Below are 25,637 nucleotides of genomic sequence, written 5' to 3' on the forward strand. Positions count from 1 at the left end.
GATCCCGAGCTGAAGAGCTGTTTCTAATCTCAGGATGCAAGCCTCATACTCAACAATATTGTTCGTGGTAGGATGTCGATCCGAGAATGCCAAACAAACAGATCTAGAAATGTGGTCACCATGAGGGGATATCAACAAGACACCTATCCCATATCCAGAATGGTTGGCCGCACCATCGAAGTATATGCGCCAACTTGAAAGACTAGTCACAACAACAACATCCTCATCTGGGAAATCATCATCAATAACTCTACCATCCGAAACTGGTAGTGAGGCTAAGTGATCTACAACAATGCTCTCTCTAATAGACTTTTTAGTGACATAATGAATGTCAAACTCAGTCAGAAGTACCAACCATCTCATGAGGTGACCGACTAAAGCAGGCTTATCAAACAAATATCTCAAGGGATTTAGATGAGATATCAAGTTGTGGACCCACATTTTTCACATGCGTCCCCATTCGATCGGCGAGACTCGCTTTTTATTTGTGAAAAATTAATTTTTGAAAAGAAAAGTTGAAGTCGCCACTTATTTTATTTTTATTTTAAAGGAAAAATAAAGCAAGAAATAAAACCCTAAAAAACGACTCCATAATTTTTGGAAAAGCGTGTCTTTGAAAAAATCGAGTCTAGGTCTGGGGATCAGGTTATTTATTGGGAAGGTACCTCTAAAAAGGTAGCACTCCTCTAAGTCTTAAAAAGGTCTCTATTGACTAAATTGAGGGAAATATAGCAATCAATTGATTAATTAAGGATACCTTGGTTGACTAAGATGATTCTAAAAACATAGCATGCCAAACAAGATCAAATCACAATAAAGGAGAGTTAGGATGCGTACCTGAACCGCTTTTTAAGCACCATTAAAAGAGATCAAATGTTAGTTTGAAAATATGACACGTAACATGCATTTTTATTAAAGATGATCAACAAGCATCATGGTGATCGAGTATGGCATCAAACATGGACATGGCTCATGATAACATACACATTCATAGAATTTTAGAGTTGAAGGGTAGAAAGAGCGTACTTGATTAGCGAGAATCCACACCTCTATGGGAAACAAGGGCATCTCAACAATAAATACAAAACAAATTCATGTATATCATCAAGAGGAATCAAAAGTCAATTAGATATCAAGCAAACAATATTGAAGAGAATATCATGAATTTCGGGCCCCCCTTTAAAGCCCTAATTAATTTTGCATGAGTTGATTCTATGAATTCCATTGCTTGGAATCATGAAGTTCATTCATGCTTGGGAAAATTGAGAAAATCGAGAAAATCACGAAAATAGTTAAAAATAGAAATAAAAGAAAATAGTGAAAAATGCATGCCCGGAGGAAAGTGGTAGCAAATTTATTTAAATCTGGATTTTAGTGACTAGAAATGCTCTAAAGATGGATTTTTCAAAGCTGGAAATGTTTAGTTGAAAAAAAAATTCAAAAATTCAATTTAAAATGGCAAGTTCCCAATCAAAAAGAAAAAAAAGCAAAAATATGAAGAGGTGTTTGTAGCAAGGTAGCCATGCTAGTCTAGAGCTTAGGAGTGTGGTCGGGGATTGCTCTTCTATTTCTCAAGCTAATTCCTCAATTCTTTTCTGCTGCAATTTTCTAGTGCGCCTCATTAAATCAGACATGTGTATCTCCTTAACCTCCTTCTTTTTACCTAAAACACTCTATACTTCAGAGGCGGTCACTCGTGTCTGTCTTTCAGGAAGTGGTTGCTGCAAGCTTGTGAAGATCTAAACTCAGTTGGTCATACAAGCAAAGTTAGCATGTGACTCTCTTCATTGTGGCAGAAATTAGACGATTCAAGCCACCAAAACTTTCTTATAATTGATGCATCACCAATTAACTATAGAAGCTCATCTGGACTAAAATTTGAGAAATCAGATTCATCAGATTGAGATTCTGAACCAATTTCAAAGTCTTCTCCTGACCATCCAATCTTGCTTTTCCGAGTTACACGTCATTGCTGATGAAACACTTTTTCTTACCTCTATAGGGCAAAAACAAACTGCCACTAGAAAAATTGGCTAACCCGGGTTGCTGGTTTATGCATCTATTCACCATTAATTTCTTTTTTCCTTTTTGGAATTTCTGGAATATGGAAGTAACCTATGAAGAAGATGGTAGAACATCCTGGTAATGCAGCACACAGTAAGACCTTTTTTTTTTAAAGGGAAATCCTGCAGCCACTAACTTTAGTTTCTTTTCGGAGTGGAACACTATTGGATGAAGAATATATCAAGAGAATCCTTCGAAAGCTTCGAAATGAACACATTCTTAGCAAGAGATGCAGAAGATTTTTGGTTATTGAAATCATTCTCTTCTGGTGTTATAGATAATGAATTTTTCCTTTCCCCTTATTCATAGTATCCTCAATGTCCGTGGCATCTAAGGGAATGACTCTGAGGTGGTTTCTGATGAACCTTGGAATTTTCGAAGCTTGAATTGGGAAACTTTCTATGCCCACCTGTAGGGGTTATTGAGTTTGTATTCACTTAAAGCGGTCTTTCCATCTAGGCGAAGAATGAAAGATTCTTCCCATTCATCTAACATACTGTTTACCTCAGCCTATATCTGGCCAAACTGTTGAGATATATTTGTAGTATTGGAAAAACGCCTGCAGGCTGCCCTGCAATTAACAGGCACAACGTTCGCAAAGGTGATCCTGCAACTAGCTGTTGAAGTGCCATTTGCTTCACGGTATCATCATAAAATTGGACCCCAAGTTGAGTAGCCAAAACAAGTGCAGGTCCCCATAATTGACCTTCTATTGCGCACCCTAAAGCCTTTTTTTCTACCAGAAATAAGAAGCTTCTGTACTTCAAGAGCAGTAGCCTGAATCTGTGCTTCGGAAGGCAAGTTCTGTAGGCATCGTGTGAGAGTGCCACACTCACTAAGTTGTACACCATTTCTTTTATCATAATAAAAAGAACTTAGCTACATCAGATTCAGGAGAATCACTTTCTTTCAATGCTTGGTTAGTGCCAAAGGGAGAACGGAGTTTCCCATAATACTGGCACGCTTCAACTATAACATGAGCCACATGTAGTTTCTTCGGGTAAGTTATATAGGACACCTTGTACTATGGGGACGTCAACATCTTCACTTAACCTCTAATCAACATCATTGAATGTTCTGCCAGTGATAGTGATTTCTCCTACTTATGGGATTCTTCATTGTCAACTATTGTAAGCATGTGCTTATACACAGGGCAGAAAACAGCTAGAGATAATTGCCATCTAGGCATATCTCGTGACAGATAAGCCAACTTCTCCGACAAAGAGAACCATTTTTAGTTTTCATGACATCGCTTTATAAATTTCCGAAGCAGTGGAACAAGTTCAATTCTGTAAGCTAGTACGGTCATAATATGCCCAAGAGATAAAATGTTGAATGTAACATACAAAAAAGCGCAAGCAACACCAATAGTTGCCACCTCTTTATCATTTGGCCTCTTCACATGAATTATTGATGTGTGAAATCCCTCCAAATAGATCGGTGCATCTGTAAGAATATTCTGAATTATGCCTTCACCGAAGAGCAGACGGGACTGTCTCTTAACTTTGCCTCAAATAGCTGGAATTTTGGACTTTTACAACCTGGATAGCAGGTCATTTATTGCAGAATGATTGGCGACTAGCAAATATAAGCAATTTTGGGTACTTTGATAGCGACCCACATTGATAACCGAGAGAAGTATGCTAAATGCTAAATTTGGTGGATGAGTTGATGATGATTCTAGTAAAGGGTGCGTTCAAAATGGGGATGTGAAGAGTGGTTGGGCGAGCATGTTGATGTGGGACAAACTGGAATGAAAAAATGGGACACGCTGTGTGTGAGCACATACAAAGTCCACTCACTACCTTCTGAATAATGCCAACTTCTCATCTTGATAGAATGCATTGTTCAGCATCTTAGCTCTCTCCGTGTCAAATATGTTGGCCAACTTTTTATAAAGTTCTCTCCATGGTCCACGCATTGGCAAATCAAGAGTTTGACCTACATCCTCTGACTTCAAGAGCGTTTTGCTGTGGCCAATCTTCAGACCAAGATCAGCTTCTTTGGCGATCTTTGTACCAAGTGAGGAACTTCAAGGACATACCGGATTATAGTAGCAGCAACATTATCAAACCCAGAAAGGGGGCTACTTGTTGGCAAAGGTGGAAGCATGGGCAAACCTCCTTCATCAAGAAAATTAAAAAGGATGGAATGAGTTTTGGTAAGAATAGAGTACAACTGTAGGATAGCATGCATTGTTTCAGATGGAAGTCGGTTCTTGATATCAAAACAAGCAATCTCAATAGGTCACTTCTGCTCATGCATATCTATATTTTCATCATTTGCTGAATCTTCATTCCCGTTGTTTTCAATCCGTGAATCTGTTGAAATAAAGCATCTGTGTAGATTGTCATCATCAAGAATGTTCTCATACTCCTCCAAAAGAGCCATAATGATGGCTTGAGCATTATTAATAGCATGTGCAGCAACAAGAAGTTGGACAGAACTATCACCATTCATGTCGAAGTCATCCTCCATCAGTGGCCCAATCTGACCCGTCCCATTTTGAGTCATACACATACATTGGACTAGTGATGAAGTAGTTTCCTATGGCTTTTGTCCTCATCACTACAAGGAAAATGTCAAAAGATGACGCTTTTTAAGTGTCAAGATAGATATAAGATGACGCTTTTTAAAAGCGTCATATATTAGACTGTCGTCTTTTTAAATCACATACGTTGACACTTTTTAGAAGCGTCATCTTCTTTGCACGTCAACCATGACGCTCATAGTAAGTGTCATTATTTGAAACATTGACGCTTTATAAGTGTCATCATATGTTAATAATTTCATTCATGTCAATATTGACACTCAATGAAGCGTCATTGTATAGGTAGAAGCAACATTGACACTCAATATAAGTGTCATCTTATAACTTTTTATTTGTAGGAGCAACTTTGACACTTAATAAAGCGTCATTGTATAAGTAGAAGCAACATTGACACTCAATATAAGTGTCATCTTATAGCTTTTTTTATTTGTAGGAGCAACATTGACACTCATAATAAGTGTCATCGTATAGCATTTTATACCTTGACACTAAAAAAAAATGCCATGTTTTTTTAACATCAACCTTGACGCTTTTGAGAAGTGTCATCTTCTGTTATTCAAGTAAAGCATGACGCTTTAAAAAAGCGTCATCTTATCTCATATAAAATTTTAATAGCCCAGAAATTAAAATGTCCTAATTATGCCCTGTTTTATAATTTTCTATCAACAATTAAATTAATAATGAAAACTTAATTTAAGAATCTCCATTGACAAAAAGTATCAAATATGGTCTCCCTTTTTCACTATTACAATTTATCCATAAACATCATACATAATCAACAACTAAAACCAACAATTTTACAACTTCTTCTTCTCAACTTTGAATTGTTCATAACCTTCACTACATCTAGTTTTACATCATTTTTCTTCCAAGTGCAAAAGGATGGTTGTAACTCACTTTCTAGATGCTCAATCTGCAAAATAATTGAGAGGGTTACATATTTATTAGTATGAACAAATAGTTAAGAAGCAACTTTGTAAATGAAATGTGTATATGCCAATTTTTAAATTTCCAAAATATCTTTCTTCCATTGCAATAAATTTCAAAATATCAAAAGAACTCAACAAACTCCAATAATTTTAGTACACCAAATTTCTAAATATTTTAGAACTCTTATTCTATTTTTTTTTTAAAAAACAAAAAAAAAAAAGTTTTTATCTCATTGACTATTTTGGTATGATTTTTATCTTATTTATGAAACTTCAACCATTAACATCTTCTCATTCTTCTTATAGGTTGTACAAGACATTAGATGTTTTGCATGAGAAGGAACTAAGGAATGAAAAAAAAAACAAAAAAAACTAGAAGTCCAAAAAATTATAAAATTTTAAATTAACATATTTATGTAAAATTATAAAATTGTGTTAAAATATCTATGTTCTTCTTATTGTATTAGTATATCAACATTTAATAATATGAGGATATCTATTATCTAAATATGGAACTTGCATGAAATGATCTCTAAACATGGAATTGATTCATAAAACTTACAATAACCACAACATGTTACCTCAAAATTCTTTTGATGATATATTTTGAATTGTTTGTGGGTGTCCTTCATCAAGAGCAGTAGTGACGTTGTTAATAGAATGACCTATGCCTTTTTGTACAACCTGAAGAATATATAATAAACAATTTAACAACCAATTAGTAAGAGGTGCTATTTCCTTCCATAGGCTTATTTGTAAGAAGTCTTAAACTAACTTCCTATTTTTGTATGTAAAAGAAAATGGAAGTACAAGATATTATAGACTTTAAGCCCATTAGTATAGTAGGAGACCTTTATAAATTTAGATTAAAGAAGTTTATAAAGCTAGTAATCTTAAAGACCAAAAATGCTTTTGTAGAGAATAGACAAATTCCTAATTCATGCACATGTAATGAAACTAAAGGCTCTACGAAAATGAGCTTGGACATGCAGAAATTTTTGTAGTTATGCTATTGTAGGATTTTTCCAAATCTAACTGATAATAATTTGTAGAGGAAATATACAAAAGTTGTTACACCTACCATGTCTACTTGGCTTCACCTCTCAATATGCCAACTATACATCAATCATAATAGAGCAACCCCTAAAATGATCCATATTGAAAACACTGCCAACTGGGAGTACAAAGATATACATTAACAAATTATCATTGTGAATAAATCCATTATAAAATTAACATTAACAAAATATTGACTACATCTTTAAAAGAATATGAAGTTGTATTAGACTATAAGTTATAAGAGGTACCTTCAAACATGAGTAATGATTAACTGAGTCACTAACATAACCCAATCTGATCGAACTTCATTAATTTCCATTTCACTATATGATTTCTTCCCGCAAAACTAAATTGGAGTGACATATACAATTCACTAAGTTCAATTGACCAAAAAAAAAAAATGCTATAGTAAAATGACCAACCATATGAATTGAATTGAGTGCAAACCTTTGATGTTAGTTGGTTTGGATTAGCAATGATTTCCTTCATATATCTCATCACGTAATACCCACATTCCACACTACCTGGTTTTCTTGGGCACTATGGGAAAAGTATCAACAATTGCAATAAACACTAGAATGATGTTCTTACTTCTTTAGCATCTTATTGATGATCATATTAATAACCATCCATTTTCTAATTTTTTCATAAATTAAGTGGTGAAGCAATATATTTTAATCTAAACAAATAAGTACTTACAACCACTTTCACCCAAGTTGGCTCCCTCTTTGATGTTTTCTGTTTTTCTGGTGGGTTGATTCTCATTGCCCTACAAAAGGAATTAAAAAGATGTTATTTAGACACTATCAATTGTATTAAAATAGGAGAAAATATATACTTACATGTTAACTATGTCCTTAAGATCATCACATGGTTGACAGGCCATTGGATCAAGGTAATATGCAATCATTTTCTTCATCTCCAATGCCACTAACACCCAATGAAAACTAAAGAAAAGAAATGAAAATTGTAATATAGTATCCACAAATTCAAACATCACAAACTAACTTACAAACACCATATTGATATTTAGGATAAAAGGTTACTCTGGGTTGTATGGAATAAGCATATATTCAGCATGCTTTGTATTCTTTAGTCGATCTGCAATAACCCTTGACCTGTTTTCCTTGCTTCCCTCTCCTATTCCAGCTTTTGAGACCAATGCTGGATTGACAAAAACATATCGTTCGGCCTGCTTTGCATCAATCAACTTTCTATGCAAATGCCTGATTATAACCCACATGACAAGTTATCAACAATCATTATAGGTCATTAGAAAATAACCTTCTATCTCATAATCTTGTGAAAAGTCATTCAAAAATTATAAAATCCCTTACCAGATGTAGTATAAAATACAATTGGATGACACTTCTTTTGATGATATTATCATTTCCATATCTTCTTTCATCATGAAGGTCTTGAAACTCTCACCAAAAACATCCTCTGGGAAGTTTATAGGGTATGCTCTTGATGTACTCAGCATGAGGCCAACCAATGTCTCAAAATTTTTCATATCTTGTGGTTTTTCACCCTTGGATTTGACTTCAACTTCATTTACTTTTTGTTTCTTTGCTTTTTTAGATGCCTGTACAATTAAGAACCATGGTACAAATCAAATTAACTAGTTATATATATATATATATATATATATATATATATATATATATATATATATATATATATATATATATATATATATATATAAAGTCACTATAAAGTTTGGTAATTAAATTTACTTACTAAGATGGGAGTACGGATGATGACCAAATCAGTTGGCCACAAAACTTGGTAACCAATTGTAGCCCCAACAGTAGTAGTTTGTCCAGGAATAGGAATGGGAAGGGGTGCACTTGAATCATAAGGAGTATCAACAACTACTAAATAGTTGGGACCACATTCAAGTATAATTGTTCCACCTGCCACTATATTTTCCTTGGTGCTTGTGGCCAGCTCACATTTTCTAACCTACAAAACTCAATTCACAATAATCACTTCAATATTAGTGGGTTTATACAAAACTAACATAAATGCAGTATCATCATCAATCACCTTATAGCTCCTATTACAATGATAAATGCAATTTCATTTACATTCAATTGCAACAAACTTGCATGATAACATTTCAGTCCATTGCATATAACTTAACCCATAATTTAGACATATCCTATTATATGTTGCCACATCAAAGAAGACCATATATGTTGCCACCAACATTTGAAGTTAATTCAAACAAAAAAATTAAATTAAATTATTTCTCGTATTAGAGGAAACTTTGTCATCAAATTAGCTTAATTGAATAAATACCTTCTTCTGTGGTTCTATTGCTTCTGGTGGGGTCACATCTTCAACTTTACGGATTGGCTTATCCACTGCTTCTGGTAGGAGAAGTTGTTTTTGCTTCATGTTTGAACTGCTAACATCAGATTGGGGAGTAACAACTCCTACTTGAGTCAGTTTTGCTAGCACTTCTGCTTGAAATATTCTTTGTTCTTCTTTAGATGCTGCTATGAAATCCCTGACAGCACGATCTGCAGCACTATTGAAATATTGGCGAGGTGTGTAGTGCTTCCCTTTGGCCCTAACTCGACCACTATACTCAGGAGTACCCAATGCTTCCATAAGTATATCATTACTTCCACTAACACTTCTACCATTCTCTTGAGACTCTTTCAATAGCTTGTCCTTAAAAAATATTAATTATAAAGTTAAATTGCAAATTTGTTATTGTAAATAACTTATTATAAATATATGTAATTAAAATTGAAAAATATTCACTTACTATTTTCTCAATTACTGGTATGGCCACTTCATCAAAGGTGCCGTCCTTTTTTTCCCTTGCTTTCTTCCACAATATGCTTCGATCAATAGTTTCAATTGATCCACTTGCAACCATCTTTCAAAATAGGACAATGTATAATATAATTATCATATAACCCTATTATGTATTATGCATAAAATAAATAAAAAACAATTAATAGGCTTACACTTACCATCTCTTCCTCAAGACCGTCATATCCTTTCCTACTTAGATGGTGATTATAAATGTTTTTCTTTCTTATTTCTTTTTGAATTTCTCGATATTCCTATAAATTAAAATTTTATAATTAATGAATGTGAATAAGAGGTATGTAAAGAGTCTTAATTATACCTTAAAGTTGTCAGACAATCTATCTTTGACAAATATTGTCCAATCTTCATCCTCAATAAAAGTATATTGAATTGGTGGTCTTTTGAGGAGCTCCGGTTGGTCTTCAAAAGGAAGAATGTACTTCACCGTTAGCAAGTTCTTAAAGGACCGAAAACATTTTCCCATTGTTAACATACAATTCCTCCTGCTTTTATGATTTAATGAAAAAGCAGTCTGCACATTAATACCAAACTTTAGTAATTTCAAGAGGTTAAGAATGATAGACATTTTGCATCAAAGTGATTTAAATAAGAAATGGTTACCTCAATGCTGTCCCATAACTTATCCTTCAACTGTTTAGGTACAACATGCCAAGTTTTATATCTTATTGGCACCATAGTGCATGCTAACACGCCTAAGTAGTTTGTTAGATGAACTGCTGATTCTCCTATGAAAATGCCATCAAGATTGTACTTAATCGACAACTTAACCCCCTTGCTTCTGTTTTTTATAATCATATGCTTCCGTGTCATCCCTCTGTACTTCCTTTTTATGGGTTTTTCTCCTTCCTTTGTCTCCATTCTTGTAACAAAAAAAAATAAAAAATGATAAAGATTAGTTAAAATTATATTGCATATAACCTAGTCAAAGAATAATTGTAAAACATAACTTTTCAAAGAAACAAATCCATAATCATTGTACAATGAAATGCAATAGATCATGAATTCAATAGATCTTTTTAGAATTGTTCATCATATAACAAGGATAACACTTCATTTAAACTTTTTTTTGTCCCGCTTTGTTTAACATTTCATTTATTTTAAGCAACCCAAGGGCCTTTGTATAAGAAAGCTAAATTTGCAGTAGGAATTTCCTATAAGAATCAACATGGAATGAGCACGTGGTTTCAACAAGTTCATCAAGTCCATAAGAACTTGTGAATGCTTTTGGACTATCGGTTTGTGTTACATTAAGTTTGGAAAACACAACATGCATATTGATAATAAAAAATTTCATAATTTTTTTACTCACAAACATAACTAATTTAGTATCTTCCATGCACAATTTAGGGAAAAGGTTTTAGTAAATATGTTATTGGGAGATGTTAAAGAATGATCAATATTTTGTGCAAAAAAATAAAGAAAGGATAAAAATTACCTATTTTGTGGCTGTTGCAACCCATTCCATGGCCTTTATTCATACATTAGCATTAAAATACAGCTACATAGAGGATTTGTTCTCAATCCAAATCCCCTCACAATCGCCTCGCATACATGTTGCATCTGAGTCTTCCATTACATCAAACGCTTCAATTTGTGGTAATGCCCCTATAAAGGGATGGTGTTCAATCGAATTGTCAACAAAGTCTTCACCTCCTTCCATATCCAAGAAATCTTTTTGAGGAGTTGACAAAACAACCGACCATCTTGGATCAAGTTGGTCTTGCACATAAAATACTTGCTTAGCTTGGGATGCCAAAATGAAAGGATCTGATTTATGAGCAATTTTGCTAAAGTCAACTAATGTAAAGCCAAGATCATCAACTTTTATGCCATTTTTATTATCAACCCAATCACACTTGAAAACCGGTATCCTAAACATGGTATAATCAAGGTCCCAGATCTCGGTAATAATGCCATAGAAACAAAGCTCACCAAACACTGGATTTTGATCCTTTGCACTTGCGATTTGCATTGTTGAAGCTACAATACTAACTCCACTATTTTGGGTAGTTCGTAAGTCATCTCGTTCCTTGGAATGGTATCGACACCTATTAATGACATATCCATGATATTTAGAGACATAATGGCTAGGACCATGAGCTATCCACTTAAGGGTTTCAGATATAGGTTCATTATTACCAATTGCAGCTTCAATATGTAATTATAAATAATAGTTATTATGTATGTTAAACATTAGTAAAAAGAATACTTCACATTATAACACCATTCCAATACCTTTTTTCTCAACCAATAAGTAAAAGTCCATAGGTGTTCATCCTGAAGCCACTTTTGTCTTTTTGATTGACGAGGATTTTTCAATTTCAACCATTCCATGTGCTCTCTATGTAATTATTTATAAGAAATTCAAAGTTAATGTCTTAAAGTTATTTTAAGTATCAGTTAAGTGTTAGTGGTTCTTACTCAATATAAGGTTGAACAATAGTTGTATTCTCTAAAACATAATGATGTGCATGTAACCACAAATTGGAATCAATTGTCACAACTTGACCTCCAGGTATTGGTGCCCCAACTTTTTGGTCAATGTTTGCACTAATAGGAATCCTAATCGCATCTACATTTGATAAATACTCTGTACAAAATTCAATAGCTTCCTCTGTAATATAGCATTCAGCGATACAACCTTCGGGCCGATTACGGTTTCGTACATACCCTTTCAAAACTTTCATGAATCTTTCAAATGGGTACATCCACCTTAGGTAAACTGGTCCACAAAGTCTCACCTCCCTTACAAGATGTACAGTAAGATGAAGCATGATATCAAAGAAGGAAGGTGGAAAGTACTTCTCAAGCAAGCATAATGTCACCACCAAATCATTTTGTAACTTATCCAGTGCAGACACATCAACCACTTTGCTATACAGAGCATTGAAAAAAAAACTCAATCTGCAAATAGCATGCCTTACATGCTTTGGCAAAAGGGATCGTAATGACATTGGCAATAACTGTTACATTATAGTCATGCGATTTAAGACCATAAAGCTTCAAGTCTTCCATTGACACAAGGTTTCTCATGTTAGAGCAATAACCTTCAGGAACCTTTAATTGTGATAAAGTTTGGCAAAAAACCTTTTTCTCCACTTTAGATAACGTATAACATGTAGGTGGGAGATAAGTTCGATTTGATTCAAACCTTGGCCCCAATTCACACCTTAAGCCCATCTCTAGCAGGTCTAGGCGAGAATTAAGTCCATCTTTCGTCTTGCCTGGAATGTTGAGTAAGGTACCAATGATGCTTTCACAAACATTCTTCTCTATGTGCATTACATCCAAGCTATGACGAACATGTAGGTATTTCCAATACTCAAGATCAAAGAATATGGACTTCTTTTTCCAACAATTTGTAGTATTGACATTCAACTTGCCTCGGGAGTTTTTATTTTTTCCCCATGAATTAGAAATGACACCAATTTTCCTTAGGATTTCCTCTCTACTCAATGGTTGCGGAGGTGAGCTAAACTCTTGTTTACCGTTAAATGCCTTCTTTTGTTTCCTAAAAGGATGGTTGCAAGGAAGAAATCTTCTGTGACCTGTATATGAGTTCTTTTTCCTATGCTTCAATTTGTGAGAGAATGTATCTTCCCCACATACGGGACATGCAAAATATCCTTTAACTACACAACCAGATAAGTTTCCATATGCAGGAAAATCATTGATTGTCCATAGTAGAACAACTCTTAATGTAAAGACCTTTTGCTGATGCACATCATAACATTCAACCCCTACATCCCACAACATTTTTAAGTCATCCAATAATGGTGCCAAATAAACATCAATGTCATTTCCAGGTTGTCGTGGACCTGATATTAATAAAGATAGCATCATAAACTTCCTTTTCATGCACAACCAAGGAGGAAGGTTGTAAATAACCATTATAATAGGCCAACAACTATGTCTACTGCTCATTGAACTATGAGGATTTATACCATCTGCTGAAATGACAAGTCTAAGGTTTCTAGGTTCTGAAGCAAAATCAGGCCATCTGTAATCAACTAGCTTCCATGATGGGGAGTCAGATGGATGACGCATTTTACCATCAAATTCTCTTTCTTGAGCATGCCATATGAGGTCTTTTGCAATTTTTGGGGACTGAAACAATCTTCTAAATCTTGGAATAGGAGGAAAATACCACATTACTTTTGCAGGGACTCCCTTCCTCTTTTTAGTACCTGTTCCATCTAACTTCCACCTTGAAGTTCCACAAGTAGGACAAGAAGTTGCATCCTTCAACTCATTTCTATACAATATGCAATCATTGGGACATGCATGTATTTTCTCATATTCCATTCCCAATGTATTCAATGTTTTTTTTGCTTCATACATAGACAGAGGCAACTCATTGTTTAGAGGCAACATATCTCCAAGAATACTTAAAAGCTCTGAAAAGCTTTTATCAGACCATCCATATCGTGCTTTCAGGTTGTATAATTTGACCAATGCAGATAACTTTGTAAAGTTTCTACAACCAGGATATAAAGGTTTTTGAGCATCTTCAAGTAATGTTTCAAACAATTTTGGGTCATTCTTACGATCATCATATGCAACTTGAACCATTTCTATTGTACTATCCACATCGTTAAATTCAACTGTATGATGCCATTCTGCCCTACTAGTTGGTGGTCCACTTGGAGCAGCGTCTCCATGCCAATACCATGTATGGTAACTCTGATCAGTTCCATAGAAGAATAAATGTTCTCTAATTTTTTGAGGAGTGTGGAATATCATATTACCACACTGAAGGCATGGACATTTCATGGAGTTTTTATATATGGAATATTGTAATGCAAATGCGATAAAGCTTTCTACCCCATCTGCATAATCCTTTGATCTCCTATCCTTTGACATCCAAGAACGATCCATTTGATGTACAAGAGATAAACACAACTCCTAGATACTACCAACAACTAAAGTTATTAATAAAATCCTATTAATAGGCTTAAAATATATAATCTACCAAATTAAAATTTCCCACATTGTCACTAAACTTAGACCAATCCAAAAAATGACAATGTGCAAGTCATCTAACAATAAGCAATATGACAAGAAACATAATTAGTATATTAGGTTATTCAATATTAGCATAAAAAATGGATCTTAGTTCATTCATGATGTTTGCTTTATTCATGAATAGGAATGAAAAGCAAGATCTAACTTTTAGTCTTCTCTTATATTATTGAATACACCAAGTTTGAAAATTTTAAAAACACATAACCACATGAGACAATGATACCATGAACTAAAACAATTAACGAATGGAACTAAGATTCGAATGAATAGAAGCAAGTGATTTATACATGATTTAGGCATTCTAACATCTCCAACATCCTTAATTAGGTGGTGGTTCCTATCCCATATAGGAATACATAATCCCTATGTGTCAATTGCCAATATACTTAAATTCATTTTAAAGAAATTTCGGCAGCATTTCCCTATAGTTCTCCAGTACACAAAATGGATAAGGCACAATATGTGACCTTGTCCAAATATGCACCCAGAGAACAAGAAGAAAGACTACCAAATTTTCTAAAAATTGAATTAAGAACAAGCAATTAACTTCATAGATATCATGTTTTCCTATACTGTCCAACTGGACAATTCAAACATCATTTGCAGAGAAAAGATCTCTATCACATGGAAGACAAATTTAGTAGTTGTCAACTTGAAACTGGCTTAAATATACCCACATTTCACATTTTGACAACTTATTGTCTTAGTATGTAATAAGAGAAACTTCTGTCTCACAATGATACTTGAATGGGAATTCTAAGGTTTCATGCATGCATAGTTGATTAAAACTAAAACATAAATGCTTATTAAAATATTACATCTAGTTATGTATTATAAATTATTCATATCAATTGAAATGGTGAGAATAGGAAAATATTGTTTGTAAGCATCACATTTTAGACCTAAGTTCACAAACTTTGCTAAATCCATTAAAGACCCACTACATAAAGTTCATGTTAAAATTGGTTCATCTCCAACCCCCAAAATGATTTATCAAAGTTACTCATTTTTTAGAGTCTTGATTAATTAGATAATCAATATAGATACATATAATTTGTATTAATATAATATCATGATATTTTTTTCATTTTGTTTTTAGGCTTAGACTTGGGTAGATTTCCCAAGTAAGGCTAAAGTAGAGCTAAGCCGCACCTTGACATGTGTTCTACTTATGTTGGGGGTGACCATTCTAGTTTGTGGTCATAAGTGGGGTGTCAAATCTCAATTAGTTTATTGAATAGATGAACCAAACATGACGTTATTATTAATTAGATAACATGTTGTGTAACCCATTTAAAAATGAAGTTGAATAACATCTTTTGTAACATAAGCAATGAAGCCTATGTCAGATTGTGAAGCTTAAATTAGTAGTAAATGTTGCACTTCGCTCGGGATGTCGGGGGTCGAGCTGCCCAGTCATAGGCAGCAGTTATTGAGTTCCATGGCACTACATCCCTTAATAAAAATTGTTGAAAAACTTTCTATGCATTCCAAGAGCCCATATCTTGAAATGACATTTCATCAAACAAGTTATAGGCAGTACCTACAACTCCATGGAAAGCAAGCTCCTTTCGGCATGAACCATTGTACACAAATGGAACAACACCAGAACCATTTCCAAATCTTCCAGAGAACATAAGAACCAGAGAACAAAAACAGAGGAGAGACACAACTAAGCCTAAAAACAGAGATATAGTATCTTTTTATCGAAAATGCAAACCAAGAAAATAACTGATAATAAACAAAAACCACAACAAATTTACAAGCATTCACACTCAAATCCCAGAAATCAATAGTGAAGAATGTGAATCAATGGGAAAACGAGAACATATGGGCTCGTACCCTACAACTCTCTCTTCTGGGTTTTTTCTTCTCTCTTCTTTTCTTTCCTCTGTTCCTCTAGTTCTTCGACCTTTCCTCCTTGCTTACCTCTTCAACCGAAGGCACCTGCCTTTGCTGCCTCTTGCCTCTCCCAACCTACGAATCTAAAAAAACCCTAGCTTTCTCTCATATCTCCATTCATTTCCTTTCTCTCAATCCAGCACCCAAATAGTCAAATCGGTGGAACATCCATGAATGCTATCTTCTTGATTTGGAGTAAGAACTTCATTTTCTCAATCGAAATTGGCTGGAGCTTGCTGGTTCAGTTAGAGACAGATTTGGTAATGAAACTTGAGTGTGGGCATCGGGTATGGAAAAGCCTTTATATTACATTTATCTCTTTTTTTTAATTGAAAAATGTGAGTAATTATAAAATGAACAGAAAATGACGCTTTTAAAAGCGCCAAGGTTGAGGTTCTCCTACAATGGCACTTAAAAAAGCGTCATTATTTGAAATGCATTGTACAATGACGCTTTTAAAAGCGCCAAGGTTGAGGTTCTCCTACAATGACACTTAAAAAAGCGTCATTATTTGAAATTCATTGTACAATGACACTTAAAAAAGCGTCATTATTTAAAAACGTCATTATTTCTCCCATTAAAGCGCCAAGATAATGCAAGCGTCATTAATACCCATTTTTGAGAATAAATAATGGCACTTTATATAAGCGTCAAGAAAAAAAGCGTCATAAATTACATTTTTTATAGTAGTGCATGAACAAATATGTGATTAGTTGTAGCATAGAGGATTTATTATCGACAGCGAGATGACCATAAACTTCACCAGAAAGTCAAGCCGTTTACCATTTCTGCAGCCCTCTTTAATCCCCAATTTTGCATCCCAAACACGACCAGAATGTTCTATGCTTTAAACATAAATTCTTTCTTTCTAGATTTTTACAAAGCAGTCTTTACTGCTATTGACTTGAACAGCCAGCATATGAGAATTGTACTCCTCGACTGCATCAATAGTCTGAACATGGTGTTGATGAGGCCATTGATGAACATATATTCTACATCCCAGATGGTAGAAAGTGTAACTGAGCACCTTTAGAATGGTTTTCAGAAGGGTTCTGCTGGGATTGATTCTGTAACTCAGAAAGTTGGAACTGGTCGAAAACTTGTGAATTCAAAATTTCATTATGGTGCTCTCCTCTCCTCCAGGCTCAGCCTTTACTTGACTGTTTAGATCAGATGTCGACTGAAGCTGACTGAAAGCATCATTCTTTATCAAAATTCGGTGTTGCTGACTTGATGGCTCCTGTTCTGATTGACTAGCTGATTGTGGCTTCATACATACAACTTGTGCATTTTGCAAATTTGATTGATTGGGTATCAAAGCGGAGTTGATTTTGGATATTGACTACAAGCTAACTGAATCCAAATTCTGAGTATTCATTGTTGATCTAACTAATGTTTTTTTAAGAATAACTTCTCAAAGTTTTCCAAAATCCTTATGCCTATAGAAAGTGATTCTGAACGCCAATAACTTCTCCCAAATTCTATCTTTCCAATCTTAATATAAATTGAAATCAGGGAATTCAATTAGAAACTCATGAATCAACGCTCCCTTTTTCAGGTATCCCAATTCACCATAAGCCATAATTTCATGAAATGCAGAATCCAAAGAAAGTAACAAAACCACATCTAGTCTCTGCTCAAAGAGAACTAACACTTCATCATAAAACCCAATTGATCCAAAGCAGGAAACTAAGGAATTAATCAAATCTTCATCTTTGGACATTTCTTCAAACACACCGTAAGCACCTCAAATAGATTCGAATACCATACAGGAAGAGGGATAGAGAACAAATAAAAAAAAAGATGTAAAACTCGAAGAAGAAGAGAGCGGAAGATATTGATCAATAAACATAAATAGCTCCACTTCAAATATTAATCTGTGGGCTAAGGACAGAGAGAGCAATGCAGAATGGGATTTAAACGAAAAAAAAAACAGAGCATGATCAAATTCAAGCATGGAGTCATGAATTTCAGAAGACATCAATGACACATAATAGAATCAGAATCCAAAACATGGCAAACAATTGAGTAACCAATCTCAACAAAACAATTTGTGGCCTTTTCTGTCCACACCAATCAACAATATATTAAATATTCAGAAACGAACACACAGAGAAATCGAATATGGGTAAGAATTCCAAGAATAACAAGAAACATACCTAGACAAACTCGGTTGCAATTACTCTTTTTTTGCTCTTGAGCTTTTCTACCCAGGCCCTCCCAAAATTTTTTTCTTACGTATATATATTTGCCCCCAAAACCTAAATCTGTTCCAAAAAGGAAAATGTCCCATTTTCTTTCTTCATTTTCTTCATTTTTGCCATTTTTTTTATTTGTATTCGCCTCCCAAAAATTCAATCTGATGAAGGAAATCCACTTTCCTTTCTTCTATTTCCCTTCATTTTCGAAAATCAGAACGCTTCTCTCTTTCTAAGTAGGATTTCCTCTTTCCATATGTATGCAGCCACATTAATACCCTTTTACCTCCAAAATATTTTTCTTACCTTCTTGGAGTGCACGTGCCTTAGTGAGAGTTGATCAACAACCCTTAATTCTCTTGTTAAACGATAAAAAAGGAAAATAAAAAAGAATAATAATAATAAAAAAAGAATTAGCAATCTTGCAACACATAAAAGAATAAAGTAAAATAAAATAAGATAAGTAAAGATAGTAAAACAAAATAATAAAATAAAATAAAATGAAATGGTTAATCCTATGCAGGCCATGCAAGTCATGCAACTATATGAATCATGCAAGAGAGACTAAAAAAAAAGTCTAATAGGCCAAGTGTGCCTAAGAGGGCCTAAGTGAACCTAGACGAACCTAAGGTGTCTAATGGGCCGGGGTATACCTATACGGCCCTAGGGTGAGACTAGATGGGCCTAGCTAAGTCTAATCTAAAGAGCATTTAAGTGAAGCCTAATCTAAACTTGAAGGGCAGCCAAGATCATAATGCGGAGCCGGATAAACCCCTTTTCAACCAAAGTTTCCAAAGTAGCTCAAAAAAATGTAAGCTACACGAGTAGTAATGGGCCATCAATGAACCGCTGTGGAGCACTGGAAGTGAACTTAAAGACATGTACTAAAGGGACAAAATGGAAGGTTTACACAAGTGCATTGAATACTTGGTCATATAATGTCTCAATCGGCGAGTGGCCTAAACTAATGCCAAACAGTAGCGCTCAATCATGACATATCTCGTCTCATAATCTAGCATCATCTTACTCAGGTAATAAATGGCTTGGTCCTTGCCCGAATCATCGAATTGAGCTAACATGAAACCCAAAGCTATGTCTGAAACCGACAGGTATAAGAGTAAAGGACATCTTGGTATAGGAGGCACTAAGACTGGAGGTGACAACAAGTACTCTCTGGTCCTCTCAAATGCATGCTGACACTGATCATCCCAAACGGTAGGTTGACTCTTCCTCAAGAGTTGGAAAATGGGCTCACAGATGTTTGTCAATCTAGAAATGAATCTATTGATGTACTAAAGTCTACCCAAGAAGCCTCTGATCTCTTTCTTTGTCCTTGGCACAGACATGTTAAGGATGACTTTGATCTTATCTGGATCTGCCTCTATGCCTCTCTCACTGACCATGTATCCCAAGAGCTTCCCCAAAAGTCACTTTAAAAGTGCACTTCTTGGGATTCAGTCTCAACTTGAACTGTCTAATCCTCTTGAAGAATCTTTCAAAGGTTGCTAGGTGATTTACTCTATCTCGGGATTTCACTATCATGTTGTCTATGTAAACCTCGACATCCCGATGCATCATGTCATGGAATACAATAGTCATTGCTCTCTGATAGATAGCTCTTGCATTCTTCAACCTGAATGGCATGACTCGGTAGTAGTAAGTACCCCACTTGGTAATGAAGGACGTCTTCTCCATGTGCTCTGGAGCCATCAGGATCTGATTGTACCCCAGAAAATCCATCCATAAAGGACAACATCGAATGACCTACTGTACTGTCAACTAGCATGTCAATGTGTGGGAGAGGAAAATCATCCTTAGGACTGGCCTTGTTGAAATCTCGGAAGTTAACACAGACTCTCACTTTGCCATCATTTTTGGGAACATGGACGACGTTGGCCAGCCACTCGGGGTACTCGACCATAGATGGAAATCCTACACTAAGCTGCTTCTGAATCTCTTCCTTGACCTGCAAGCTCCAACGAGGGTGCAATCATCTCAACTTTTGCTTAATCGGTCTAGCATGGGGCAGAAGTGGCAAACGATGCTATATGATAGATGGATCAAGGCCCGACATGTCCTCATAAGACCATGCGAAAACGTCCAAATATGATTTGAGCAACTGGACGAGGCTATCTCTCTCATCTATAGATAAATATGATCTGATCCTCAACTTCCTAGGCTGATCTACTATGCCGAAATCAATAATCTCTGCTTCTCCTACAACCGATGAAACTCTCTGATCAATGGGGTCCGGATTGGAAGCAAAAGACGAGTCATCATCTAAATCATGCCGTGTAATCTCATCGTCTATATCATATATATGTGATGTGGGTGAGGAGGGTGCAGATAAAGTAATATCATAAGAGACAGGCAGATACTCGAAAATGCTCAAATCCATAAACGAAGAGTCATGAACATCGTCAGAATGGTAAACAAATCCTGATAAAACATCAAATGAAAGAGGTGGGCCCACAAAGTCGGACGCTCCCTCAACTAAGCTAATAGGGTCGTCAAACAAAACATCAACGATATTGTCCTCTGTAAACTCCTGAGCAAGGGCAGTCTGGATCTCCTCAGCAATCTCGATGGCAGACACCCCAAAGAGGTTGAATGGCATAGCAAGCTTAGGCCAAATCATCTCATCAATCTGGCTCATGTTCATCGCGAGCATCTCATCAATGTACTTATCATGTGGGATAGCTTCATCCACCATGTCCCTAATCTCAGCAAATGTCCCGTGCTCATCGATCTCATCGGGAAATAAAACATCTTAAGACTCACACAATCTAGAGATGATGGGGCAGCCAATGCAGATGTGGAAGTGCCCGGAGCTCCATCACTCAACTATAGTTGATGGACAAGACGCTAAAGCTCGGCCTCCTGAAAGTGCTAAGTCCCCCAATGATCCCGTCTGAAGGCATTTGTGGCTCCGACGCCCTCACGAAGTAGTCCGCCAAGCTCATGGTGTATGGGCGAACAGGATAATCAAACGACGTGTGAGTCAGTCGGGCCCTCACCCTCTCCTTGCGCAATCGCGCCATATATAGATAATCGGCCTCCGTAGGGATGAACCCGAGTCCGAATGGTACATCGTGATCCGGGATAGCCATGAACTCATTGGGCCTGTGCTGACGTCGCCCCAATCCCATGCTAGGCAGATAAAACATGCTCATCATCATATCAAGTACTACAGTGCTGCCATGTTGGTCGAATGACATAGCCACGAAGTCTCGACAAAAATCCTCCATCTTCAAGGTCTGCACCTCATCGAATGTGAATCAAGTCAGAAATAAGTCGTCATCACTGTGACTAATCTGAAGCACCGACTTAGCAGAAATGAACATATCTCCCACAGACAACACTGTGACGACCTGGCCATCTTGAATGAACTTCGCCTTCTGATAAAGGGAAGAAGGAATGACCCCAGCTTTGTGGATCTAAGGTTGGCCCAAAAGCAGGTTAAAGGATGTAAGAATCCTTAAAACCTAGAACAAAGTGACAAAGGTGGCCGGATCTATCAGCAGCTCAATCTCCAGATTGCCCATGACCTCCCTCCGAGTGCTATCGTATGCTCGAACCGTCTGAGTAGAAGGACTAAAGTTAGAGGGCGCATAGCCAAGGGCGATGACTATGGCTAGAGGACATACGTTCAGGGTCGAGCCATTGTCCAGAAGGACAGATGGGACTCGACGACCTGAACAATTGATTGAGATATAAAGTGGACGTGTGTGGTCTGAGCCCTCTAGTGGTAAGTCGTCATCAGAGAATACTATGCAAGTGGCTCTGCCAGCCATCACCATATGGATCAACCCATCCCGAGTGGTGGTAGTCTCGACTCTGATTTGGCTCAAGGCTCGAATCAATGCATCTATGTGAGTGTTGGAAGATGCCAGGAAGCTCCAAATGGAAATACGAGCCTGTGTGCTCTATAACTGCCTTAAAATCTCGTCATCCTTCCTTTTGACCTCCTCATGGGATGATGTCCCCTCCAAAGGTCTAGCGGCTATGGGAGGTTGCTGTCGTACCACCTTACCCCTATGAATAACATACTCTATATCAGGAATGTGAACATCATCAACATATGGAGTTCGAACCTCCTCAATATCCAGAATAAAAACAAATGGCGTCTGAGCATTATAATGCGAGAAAGTCAGTGGCACAACAGTGGTCGTCTGTACTGACGTTGCCTCAGGAACTAGTCTGAATGGTGTGGGCATCCGAGGGCCCAAAGTCACTCAACCTATCTCATAAATCCCTTCTGATACTATGGGTTCTAGCCTTGACTCATCCCAAATTAGCATGTGGATGTGATCGTTGAGCTCAGCGAAGTTGATGGAGTATCGTTGAGCTCAGCAAAGTTGATGGAGTGCATGCTATCGACCGGAGGGGGAACCACGTGTATAGTGTGAGCCGGTAATGGGTTTGTGGTTATACTTGGCTGACCCAAGTGAACCAAACCCTGATCAATCAGATCCTGGATAGCATGTCTTAAAGCAGTACAACGATCTATCTCATGTCATGGCTTCTGATGATAAGCATAGTGTATATCCATCCTGAACTAAGGCGGGATAGGCTGAGGGAAGGGTCTGGGAGTGAGATCCGTTAACAATCCGGCCTTGGTGAGTTTCCAAAGAGCTTGGCTCAATGGCATATCCCATTGTGAAAACCGCATCTGGGCCCTCAAAGCAAAAGGAGCAGAGACCTACTAAGCTTTATGTCTAGGATAGGATGCTGTAGGTCTCGCTGCAAATTGTGCTGCATAGCACGACTATCCTATGGCAGAATATGAAAAATGAGGCCTCTCTATGCCCTGTGCGGAGTGGTAAGGTAGTGCTAATGTGGGAGGCATGTAGGCTTGATCATATGACTGATAAGGTGCTTGTGGCTTATACTACTGAGGTGCATAAGAAGAATGAGTCCCCGTGAACTGTGGGACTGGCTGATGACGCATGGGAGGCCTTTGACTGGTAGAACTAATAGCACTCACATCAATCGATCTCTGTCATCCTAATGGTTTCTTTCCCTTAACATTAGTAAGGGAAGAATCTGTCCACAATCCTCTTGAAATACCATCCTCAACATCATATAAGGCCAAAACTAGAGAGCCAAAGTTTGTGAAGGGTACTCCAACCACATGCCTAACGATCCTAGGCTGCAAACTCCTTAGAACCATCTGTATCTGATCTCTCTCTGGTGGTCTATCCACAATCTCAGCTATCTTCCCGTGTCAGTGGGAGATAAATGAAGAAACGGACTTCTCTGATCTCTGCCTCAAAGCCTCGAGCTCTCTCCTCGACACATCTACGATAGTGTTAAATGAAACTTGCCGTAGAAACTCCTGGGCCAAGTCATCCCATGTCTTGCGCCGTGAGGACTCTAAAGACGTGAACCACTGTTGGGCTACTCCACTCAGAGATAGTGGGAGTAAGGTGATCATCTGTGACTCGTCTAATCCGTGGGCCCTCATCACTGTGCTATAGAGTCAGAGGTGAATGCGAGGACAACCAATGCTCGTGTACCACTCAATGTCGAACATCCTAAACTTGGCTGGCAAACTGGCTACTAGTATACCCTCAAGATCATCCCAAACAGCTGAACCGTTAGATACTCTCAACTGTCTCATACCTTGCTCAACACGGTTCATACGTGTGTGAGCATCATCAATGATCGTGGTCTAAACTACTGCAGGTGGGGCAACCTCAGAATGACCATGCAATGGATAAGGTGAGGCCTGAGGCCCTGTCGGAATAGGTGATGACGGTAAAGGTGGCAATGAGTCATGAAGTGTCTCATCTTGAACTATGGGCGGTCTACTCTGCTGACTGCCTATCTCCTGCCTGAGACTGGCCAAGGCCTCCTGAATAGATGCCATGGCGGCCGTGAACTGATCAATTGTGACAACCTGCTGATCCATGTCTAATATCTCCGAAAATCGGACTAATCTCCCCTCTACTCTGACCCAAGATGGTAAATCCAGACTGAGAAAAAAACGTTGATCCTGGAACATGAGAAACAGAATAAGGGTACGACACAGGGAAAACACAGAAGGAATGCTAATCTGAATTGAAATGAGCAAGACATCAAAGTGTAGACGGATTGTCCGATCGTAACTCAAACTCATACCGATCTTGGTGCGCTTTCAAATAAAGACTAAAAGAGGGAAATCTGAATCCAAACTATGACAAAAGAGGCTCTGAAGGCCCTCAGATGCACCCACGTGTAGGGAGGAAGTCCTAATAGAAGGATCTACAACTCAACTTACAAGGTCAAGGTGGCTCTAAAAGGATAAGGGTGGACTTTAAAACATCCTTAGCAGAAGTGATCATACCCTTCGGCGGTACGCAACCCTCTGCACGCCCTCGAAGATATGGGATGCTTCCATGCAAGGTGGTCATCACCTCTACACATGCACTACCTCGACACCCTAGGGGTTTTTTTATGGTGAAACCTTTTGAAACTCTCAACGCTCAACGATCAACTAGAGTGCACAATGAGTGGTGTGGGTGCATTTGAAAACCCTATGAAGCTAAAACAGAAGAGGAAACACATTGACCGCACAAATATCCATGAAACCTAGCTTTGGGCTATACAAGTCTTCAATGATCTGACTCCAATCGACACCAATGTGTCGGTCACCTCCAGAATGCTTACAAACATCGATATAGCTCGTTGTTAGACCCTACTCCTAACCTTTAGCTCAGTCAGAGAACAAGCACACACAAGGCCTCACACTTGCAAAAGTGAGAGCTGGAATGAAGAAAATGACTGAGATTAGAGGGTTGGAGGTAAGGGGATAGATGTGCGGCCCACATGAACAAGCAACATGCAATCACACAGAGGAGGGCAGTCATGCAACATACAGTCAAGCAAAGTACAGATATACCACTCATGTCCACACACAAGATAACCGAGAATATGACAATCAAGATGAATAGTGACAAGGACATCATGCTTTAAGATGATCAATTTAATACACATGCAAAAGAATCAACATGTTAAGTCAGACGATATACAACAATGAATCTATACATGTGCGGTGAGCAGAACGATCATGACAAA

The 25,637-nt window shown here is 37.1% G+C and overlaps 1 protein-coding gene and 1 long non-coding RNA gene across 2 annotated transcripts; both read right to left on the minus strand.

Moving 5' to 3' along the window:
* Positions 1-5,303: 5,303 nt before the first annotated feature.
* On the minus strand, positions 5,304-8,173 carry LOC104882534 (uncharacterized). Its single transcript, XR_002032153.2, has 7 exons — positions 7,941-8,173; positions 7,446-7,829; positions 7,051-7,372; positions 6,852-6,949; positions 6,626-6,718; positions 6,126-6,228; positions 5,304-5,528 (listed from the first exon to the last, which is right to left on the minus strand). It is a non-coding gene; the product is annotated as an uncharacterized LOC104882534 (long non-coding RNA).
* Positions 8,174-8,313: 140 nt separating this feature from the next.
* On the minus strand, positions 8,314-9,496 carry LOC104882533 (uncharacterized). Its single transcript, XM_019226363.2, has 3 exons — positions 9,383-9,496; positions 8,908-9,285; positions 8,314-8,568 (listed from the first exon to the last, which is right to left on the minus strand). Exons 1-3 carry the CDS (start codon positions 9,494-9,496, stop codon positions 8,314-8,316), a joined length of 747 nt encoding a protein of 248 aa, XP_019081908.2.
* Positions 9,497-25,637: the final 16,141 nt, after the last annotated feature.

Source organism: Vitis vinifera, chromosome 2, assembly GCF_030704535.1.
Source record: "Vitis vinifera cultivar Pinot Noir 40024 chromosome 2, ASM3070453v1".
Lineage (NCBI taxonomy): Eukaryota > Viridiplantae > Streptophyta > Magnoliopsida > Vitales > Vitaceae > Vitis > Vitis vinifera.

Excerpts from the sequence above, each read along its gene's own strand:
- LOC104882533 (XM_019226363.2), bottom strand. The coding sequence starts at position 9,496 with ATGGTTGCAAGTGGATCAATTGAAACTATTGATCGAAGCATATTGTGG. Across the intron at positions 9,286-9,382 it reads TACCAGTAATTGAGAAAATA|GACAAGCTATTGAAAGAGTC; the intron begins GTAAGTGAATAT and ends ATATTTTTTAAG. Across the intron at positions 8,569-8,907 it reads CAATAGAACCACAGAAGAAG|GTTAGAAAATGTGAGCTGGC; the intron begins GTATTTATTCAA and ends TGAGTTTTGTAG.